This window comes from Grammomys surdaster, unplaced genomic scaffold, assembly GCF_004785775.1.
Source record: "Grammomys surdaster isolate TR1022 unplaced genomic scaffold, NIH_TR_1.0 65, whole genome shotgun sequence".
Classification (NCBI taxonomy): Eukaryota; Metazoa; Chordata; class Mammalia; order Rodentia; family Muridae; genus Grammomys; species Grammomys surdaster.
The window spans coordinates 18,633,877-18,642,821 of record NW_021604567.1 but is presented as its reverse complement, the minus strand read 5'-3'; the positions used below and the strand labels follow the sequence as shown (position 1 = coordinate 18,642,821).

Below are 8,945 nucleotides of genomic sequence, written 5' to 3'. Positions count from 1 at the left end.
TTATAGACAGTTGTGTGCTGCCATGTGGGTGCCTGGGAATTGAGCCCGGGTCCTCTAAAGAAACAGCTGGTGGTGTTAACCTCTGAGCCATCTCTCCAGCCCCTAATAATAGACATTTAAGAATCAGCCGGACATCCTTTTCTTTCTGTGGTCTGTGGGAAAGTGTGTTCTCAAGATTGGCTTTCGGTCTCCTAGTGTCCTTGGGGTAGCAGGTTTGGGGTACTGTGGGCATTTTCTTCTTGGCAGGCACTTGTTTTCCTTTCTGATAGGACACAGAGCCCCTCAGACTATTTCCAGATGTCTGTAGCACTGACAGTGACGGTCCCTGCTGAACCCCAGGCTGTCCTGACCTTCCTTGGGCATGGGGGCTGTGTATAGTTCACTCACTGTTCAGCCTTAAGTGGTCTGAAAGTCGTTGCAAGATGACAGCATTTGTGGGCAACACAACAGTCACTGTTTGCTCCTTCCTGGGATCTGGTTGTTGCTCCACTGAGGAGAATAGCTATAAGTGACAGCTAGCAGGGCTGTGTTTACTGGGCTTGGAGCCGTCTGTTACAATTAGGCTGTGGAGTCTCTTCCCTCTCCCTGTTACGTGATAGCCGATTAACCTGTATTTCAGCAACTAACCTGTCTGGAGTTGGGACATATTGGAGATGCTTTGAGAACGAAGTAGAAATTATACTTGAAGCAAACTAACCTCATACCTCTTCCTGCCCTGCCTATTGAACCCAGGGACTCATACATGCTGGGCAGGCCTCCTATCACTGTGCTGGCTGCCAACCCAAGAGTTTTAAAAACAGCCAATTGTCTGTACTGACGTGTCCCAGTACGCATATGAGTCTTGCTTTTGTTATACAAAGTTACACATAGTTTTACCTTTTAGTTTTCCTGCTTTTATTACTCTTGTCCAGCATGTGGGGTGTTTGTTTAACCTTCACATTTGGTAAGAAGCAGCCTGGTCCTTGTCACAGTTCTTCCAAGGTCCTGGTGAGCACATGGGTCAGGTAGGATGAACCAGCTGCGGCTCCGGGAACACTGATGTCTCCTCCCCTCTTTCCCCGCAGAACCTGAAAGCAGACCCAGAAGAGCTTTTTACCAAGCTAGAGAAAATCGGAAAGGGCTCTTTTGGCGAGGTGTTCAAAGGCATCGACAATCGGACTCAGAAAGTGGTTGCCATAAAAATCATTGATCTGGAAGAAGCCGAGGACGAGATAGAGGACATTCAACAAGAGATCACAGTGCTGAGCCAGTGTGACAGTCCCTACGTCACCAAGTATTATGGATCCTATCTCAAGGTAAGGCTTAAAAATAACGCTGCTTCCATTATGCTGCGCTTGGCCGAGCCGGGCAAGCGGACATGAAGGACTCTGACAGCACAGCAGGTTTTCAGAACAAGGAGAGACGCGATGACCTTTGTGTCCAAAAGAACCCTGGGTTTGATGGCGTCATTATCATCCAAGATGTCATACACAGAATTCTGTTTTGGGTAAAAGCAGTTGATGTTCGCATTCTCTTTCAAGGAAACTGTTTGGGTTGGACTTTGTTGTTGATGCTGTTCATTCATTTATAAAACCGTAGCCATGAATCACTCACAGGGTGGCTTCGAGTAGCCCCAAGACATCTTGGTATCCCTAACTGCGTGTCCGGATGGTTTGTTATCAGCTGTGGTTTGAGTTGGTGCTGTTCTTATGCTGCTGAGGTAGCTGATGTGAGAATGGCAGGAGTGAGTGCTCAGGTAAAGCCTGCCAACCATGGCAGAACACTCCACATCCTGTGCTCTCCCTGTCCTGTTGATGGTAACCAGCTGTGTTACTTCAGTGTTTGACTGACCTTTCACAGGGGTTGCTAAGACCATGGGAAAATACAGATAATTACTTTATGATTCATAACAGTAGCAAAAGTACAGTCATGAAGTAACGACACAAATAATTTTATGAGGAACTGTGTTAAAGGGTCACAGCATCAGGAAGGTTGGGAACCCACTGTATTAACATGTTCTGACCCTGCTTGGAAGCTGTCTGTCCTGGTAGATACTCACAGGAGCATCGTCCCCGGGAAAGCTCAGGGTGTGTTTATTCTCTCTGAGAACTAGTGCCCTTAAAAGGGGAGGTTTAGAAAACAAGAACTGGTACAATAAAAAATTTTAAATGATTTTTGTGGAAGCTAAAACCGTGTGTGTAGAAGCAAGCATTTGCTGAGGAATCAATCCAGCATCCACTCAGGGCCTGTTCGTTTCTGACTTCATCTGCTGGACGTGTTTGTGCTGAAGCGAAAGGAGGAGGTGTAGGGTTTGGGTCTCGTGGAATTGTAATGGTTGTCAGTCTAAGGCTGGAATTGTTGAGAACTGTTGGTACACCTGAAGTGATTACCAGGAAATAAAAATTTCCTAATACTGCTCCGTTGGTACTGTGAAACCGTTGGTACACCTGAAGTGATTACTAGGAAATAGAGGAAGGATGGCAGTCTATAACTTAGGTAGCTTGAGAGGGCCCCTGCAGTGTCATACAGGGAAGCAAACCCCATGTAGAGATAGGAGTGAAGATCAGATCAGACTTTGGGGTGGGGTGGGAGGATGGCTTATTCCCAGTGTATTTAAGCCCAGTACAGTTTGGAAAAAAGTTCCCTGGAGCAATACAATCCCTGTAGCACAAGGAAGCTGAATTACACCAAAATCCAACTCAGACCAACTAAGAAGATGTGTTCTAGAAATATGCTCCGTGTACTAGCTTAAGGGCCTAAGGGTCTGTCCTAGTCTTGGTCATACAGATAGCATAGAGGTCACGTGGGCTATTAGCCACCTCTGGTCCGGTCCTGGTGGTGGGAGATTAGGGGAGCCTCTGGCTACAAGGGTATTTAGGTCACTAGCCACTCTGGTTCTGGTTGTAGGAGATTGGTGCGGCCTGGCCCGACAGATAACACAGATCCCCAGACAGTTAACCACTTCCAGTTCTCAGCTTTCTGGATAGAAGGACAGGTTTTTCATCATTCCCGTTGGAAAGACAATCCTGTGGTTGACATTCCTGGTTTCTCTGGAGATCTGTGGCCCACGGACCTTCCTGCTGTGTTGTCTACACTTTCAGAAGTGAGGAGAGTGACTATTAGGGTTAGACGTCACTGGGCTTGAGACAGCCATCATTTTGCTGTACGGATGCTAGTGATATATCTATATCTGTATCTGTATCTATATCTCCCTGTTTCCTTATTTATAAAATGGGGAAAAGATCTTGATATACTTCAGGGTTGCATAAATTAAATGCAAATGGAGTCTGTGACCGTACTTGCTTAGGTTGCTCGGTTCCTTCCGCTTTAGGTTTCTTCCCTCTTACGACTGGTCGGCAGTTTACGTGAAAGTGTTCAGTGAGTCAAAGGCCAGTGGAGGAAGGATACCAGCAGACAGAGCAAGTACTGGGAAGGGCGTCGGCTTGGGTCCTGAAGCAAAGCAGAGACGACTTTCCTTGGGAAATACCAAGGTCATGAGAAGAAACTCTTCTGATGGCGTTAGTCCTGAGTCCTGGTTGGGTTTTCATGGAGGTCGCTGGTGGTGTGCACCAACCTTACTTTTTGGTGATTTGTAACTGGATGGTTACAAGTGGCTGTAAAAACTCTTTGCATTCTTCACTACAAATCTAGTCAACCTATATTTTTTAGCAAATACCCATCTGGAGTTGGGAAGTTTTAGAGTTAATGTCAGGAAAAATTGGAAGTTTTGCTTAGAGTGAGTTAATCTCCTCTCTCTTCCTTTTTCTGGGGATTGAGCCCAGGGCCTCTCACATGCTAGCTAAGCCCACAATCAAATCATAGAACTCTCTTGTAGATGATTTTTTCTTCCAAGGTGAAAGAGTGTGGTTATTGTGGAGGTCAGTTTTAATCGGCAACTTAACACAGTCTAGACTCAGCTGGGGAGAGTCTCCCTGAGGATCCTGAAGGTTAGGTTGGCCTGTGGGCATTTACTCAGGATGATATCTTAGTTAGATTAACTGACATGGAAAAACTCACCCCGCTGTGGGCAGTACCAGTCCCTAAATGGGATCCCGGGCTCTGTAAGTGTAGAGAGATGCTAAGCAGGAGTAAATTCACATATATTCCATTGTCTTTATTCTTGACTGGATGTGACCAGTTGTTTCCAGCCTTGTCCTGACTGCCCTGCAAGATGGACTGGAACCTGGAATTGTGAGCCATATAAACACATTTTTCCTTTAAGTTTCTTTTGTCAGGGTGTTTTAATCACAGTATAAATGGGAACAAGAGTGGTATTGTAGGGTAAGGTAGAATACTGTATCCAGACTCTCCACCTGGGCTGAAACAGAAAGCCTGGAAACATCTGAAGGATGAGGCCGTATCATTGACTAAATTCACCGTTGGTTAAGTGTTTAATTTGGGAGAAAGTAAACCAGCTAGGAGATTAACCAGAAGCCTCCTCCACCTCCCACCACAGACCCAGTACCAGGCTTCCTATTGCAGTAATGCTGTGTACAAGGTCTAGTGGAACTGAGTGAGTGGAGGCAGGACCAGGAAATCCTGTGGCATTAACAAGACTGTGGAGAAGTCAGGTGTCCTGTTCCTCACCCCGCCCACCCCCACCTTCACCCCTGTCCCCGCTCTGTGCAGTCTCTCAGTGGTGGTGTCTGGATGCTGTATTTGGGGGAGATGCCAGCCTACCAGACCTGTATTCACATTCAGTGGTCATAGCTAGGGTTTTTCACTGATCCTCTGGCAGGGGCTCCTCCAACAGGCAGCCCCCAGGCTTCCTGCAAGGTTTGGGAGCCTGTTATGTTTGATGTGCCTGGCACATAGTGGGTGCCTGTTATGTTTGATGTGCCTGGCACATAGTGGGTGCCTGTTATGTTTGATATGCCTGGCACATCGTGGGTTTTTGGCAAATGGTGACTTAAAAGATTTTTTTTTTTCTTTTTGATATTATCTCAGTCAAATGACTGAAACTTCATGTCTAAAAGTTCATTGTTAGTGTGTTGAAATGAGGTTTGTCCTGTTCTTACTGGTCTTCCTCGGTCTCTGGCACCATCCCAGTTCTAAAGCAGATAAGGTCTGAGGCCCTGATAAAAGGAAAGGATCTGTTTTTCAAATCCTCACTTGCCGTACTTTCTTGTCATAGTGTCATTATTAAGGACTCTTGCCCCAGAGGTCACTGTCTTTGTGGGTTCAGATCCTGGGTTTACCAATGAGGTTTTTATTTATTTATTTATTTTATCAGTTCCTAAAAATCATTAGGGCGTTTTACCCACAGATTCACCAGAAGTTAATGTGAAAAGGTCCCTACTGAGTTCTAGGAAGGGCCCATGGGTGCTTTTCCTCAGTCTTTGGGCTTTCTGACTTATCTTTTCCCCACCTACCCCAGAGGGCACTGGTAGTTGAACTGAAAAGATAGTTGAATCTCCAGGAGAGACAGAGAGATGCTTCTGTAGGTGGCCAGTGTTGTTCATTTTCTTTTGAGGTAGCCTCTCACTGTGGCTCTGGCTAGTCTGGAAATCATTAGGTAGATCAGGCTAGCCTTGAACTCCAGAGATCAGCCTGCCTTTGCCCCAAGTGCTGGGATTAAAGGGGTTTTCTTGAGTAACTTTTGTTTCGGGGAAACCATCCAGACAATTTTGCAAGAAGCTGCTTAGGATAGTGAACTGTGGCTCTTACTTCTGCTCATCTGTTTCCTTCTGTTGTTTTGTGTCCTAGTGTCTGGAAAATAGTCTGTGTCTGTCTGTCTCTCTACCTAGGGTACTCTTAAACTCACTATCCCTCAGCTATGGTGAGAGGCGTCTTCAGATATCAGCTGTCACGTGTCATCCAGCAAATAAGTTCCTCAGGGTAGGCCTGTCCCGGTCTTGTCTTGTCCTGTCCTGTCCCCCCATACCCCTCAACCTTTGATTTTCCATTCACTTCTGGAGTTCTTGTTTCTCACTGTAACCTGGTCCCACACTCTTTCTTGTCGATGCTCCCTTACTCCTCACGGACGGATGGTTCCTGGGCTTACCTAACTACTTCCTTGGGAAGTGCTGACGTCTTGCATGGTGCCTTTCACCCTTGCACCCTAGGGCAGGCCCCTAGAAACATGGTGGTGTTTTCTTTTTTCTTTTTCTTTTTCCTGACGATTGAGACCTGTTAGCTCTGGACTGACATAAATAGACTCACCTCCTGGTCATCTTTAGAGCTGTAACAAGTACACTGTTGACCTTTGAAAACTTACAGGTCCCCATTTTATTGGTGGGTTTGAGAGTTGATTCTTCAGAGAAGTAAAACTTATCTGCAGGTGATCCCCCTCTCCCCTTCCCCTTGGAGTACAAGAACATTTGAATTAGATCTCCCTCCCTTCCTCCCTCTTCCTCCTCCTCCTCCTCCCCTCATTTCCTCCCTCCCTCCCTCCTTCCCTCCCTCCTTCCTTCTCTCTTTCTTTCTTTCTTTCTTTCTTTCTTTCTTTCTTTCTTTCTTTCTTTCTTTCTTTCTTTCTTTCTTGTGTATGTGCGTCGTTTGTATCTTGAGACAGGACCTTGAAGTGTGTGTGACTGTACACAAGGGAAGTTTCACCCCTGTGGAGCTCACTAGGGCGTTATGACATCTTTACGTGGAGCGGCTGCATGCAGTCTAAACCGTTGGGATCAGTCTAACTGTTACATGGATTAGGCACTCAGCTCGCTGTTCTGAGCGTCTTTATTTAGTTGTTATGAGATTGGCTTTCTGACTTTGTGCTTCAGTTGGACCTATTGACTTCTTGTCATTAACCAGTAGAGACAGGTTAGCGGCAAGGTTGATTATAGCTCATGGGTCCCAGATGGTGTGTCTCCACTGGCTTTCCTCCTGCTTCCAGGCAAGCTAATCTAGGGCAGCTCATGGATTTAGGCATCACTGTGGAGCATATATTTTCATTCAGTGTGGTGAGGTGGCTTATGTTGAAATGTTCAGTAGCTGAGTTCTTTAAAATGGCTACATCTGCTTCCTGTGCTGCTGAAGTGGGGCCCGAAGACACCTTGCCTTTCTCTCCTTTCTCTCAGTCCTGGATCTGTACGTTTCTTTCCGGAAGCTGAGTTCTCATTCAGAGCTGACAGGCTTGTTCTTGAGGAAATGGGACATAAAGCACCCCAACGCAAAGGCACAGTGATTTCCTTGAATGTAGGGCATGTGGACAGGGGTAGTGTGTGGCAAGATGGCTTCCTCTCCTCAGGGGGATGGTGGGGCATGTGACGGGGGTCCCTGACAGATCCTCACCTTCCTCATGCCTTCTCAGCCTGCCTCTCTCCATCCCTTACAGATACATTAGAGAGACTAAAGCTGCTTCTCTAGCTTCCAGCTGAGGCAGGCCTGGCCACCCCAGAAACAGACAGCCCTTCCTCTATTGGGCTGAGAACCAACTAGAGAGAAGCTCTTGCTGGGTGGGGGTGAGAGTTCCCTGGATAGTCGTCTTGGCTGGTGACTCTATGTCCCCGTTTCTCTGCATGCTGACCTTTATTCTGGCCACCCTGACATTGGAGCTGCCTGAGCCTTTGTGCTCAGGGGAGCAGCTTGCTGGTGACCAGTGTGGTTGTTACTCCTACCTGAGCCCGCATGTGATTTCAGAACCAATCTTGTTGCAGAAAGACACGGTGGACCAGATACCCACACATCCCAGAAGTACACTTCACCACAGACTGGGAAATGGGTAGCTGTCATGGACAGGCTGCACCGGTTTCTGTTGGCAGAGGTGTGATTTCCATCTTAGCTAAGGACACATCTGTGAGCGGTTTAGTGATCTCTAGGGAGCTTGCGTTGGAAGATGTTTTTTGTATATAATTATAAGGGATTCCTGATTACGGAGCTGAGAGAAGAGTAATTATAACCGTGTTCTCAGAAATGTAGGGAGAAACTTTGATGTTGAACAATCAAAGACCGAGTCTCGCCTCACCTCCCTGTCTTGGACAGCATGTGGAGAGTGGCTTCGGTCAGCACAGTGAATGGAGGAGAACAGGTGGGTGTTTCGTGTGGGATGTTCTGCAGGCAGAGTCCCCAGTGCAGAGTGGTTGCTGGGTCTGTGGCTGATGTTGGATCCATCAGGGTAGCATGAGGTAGGGCCTGAGGAGACTTAGTGACGGGTAGTCGGGAGGTCACAGTCTGTGTTCGAGACATGGAAACCATCTTGTTTTAGAACTTTAATTTTAACCCTTGCCAGATTATCTATCATTTATTCACTTATACAACAGTAATTAATGGAGTGATGGTTTTTTGTTTTTTTGTTTTTGTTTTTGTTTTTTTTTTTTTTTTAAAAAACGTAGGCCAGGCTGGCTTAGGACTTGACTCTGGTACAGGGTGGCCTTAATTAGGTTCTGCCTCCCTTGATCTCTGCATCCGGCATTCTGTGCTCACCTTAAGGTTTGCTTCTTAAGCTGGCAACCACACTGAGACACAGCCCTTATGAGGCTCTTGACTAGTGTGAGAGAATTAGGATGCTCCTGGTTCCTGCATGTTCCCAGCATGCTCCTGGCTCTTGCATTTTCCCAGCATGCTCCTGGCTCTTGCATTTTCCCAGCATGCTCCTGGCTCTTGCATGTCCCTAGCAAGCTGACAAACTAGGCTTGCTTTCTAGAACTGCCCATAGTAGCTCTCTCTGTAGGTCTTGTCCTTCCTTCCTGTGCCTTGTGAACTGCTTTAGTGACAGATGGAACAAACTGAACTGTCAGTTATGAATGCCAGGTTATTAAAAGGATTTAATATTGTACCAAGTTTTCTATTACTTGGCATAATATTATAACAGATTAGTTATAACTAAGTCTGTGTCTCTGTTTTTATAGTCAGAAAATAAAAGTTGGCTCACTGGCACGGCTGATGACAGAGGGACACGTTTTGAGTCCCTTTCTGCTGTCTCCTTGGACCTGACACTGGGCTTGCTGCAGATGTACACAGTGGTATCAGTATTTAACTATGATTTTGGAAAATGCTGGTTGGGTTGAATGCTGAGGAGGCGAGGG

General features: G+C 46.5%; 1 protein-coding gene across 1 annotated transcript in view; it reads left to right on the top strand.

Moving 5' to 3' along the window:
- Stk24 (serine/threonine kinase 24) overlaps window positions 1-8,945 on the top strand; it is a 92,334-nt gene that overhangs the window by 41,317 nt on the left and 42,072 nt on the right. The window contains exon 2 of the mRNA XM_028771746.1: window positions 1,065-1,295. Within this exon, the coding sequence (XP_028627579.1) occupies window positions 1,065-1,295 (231 nt within the window). The remainder of the gene's footprint in view (window positions 1-1,064; window positions 1,296-8,945) is intronic.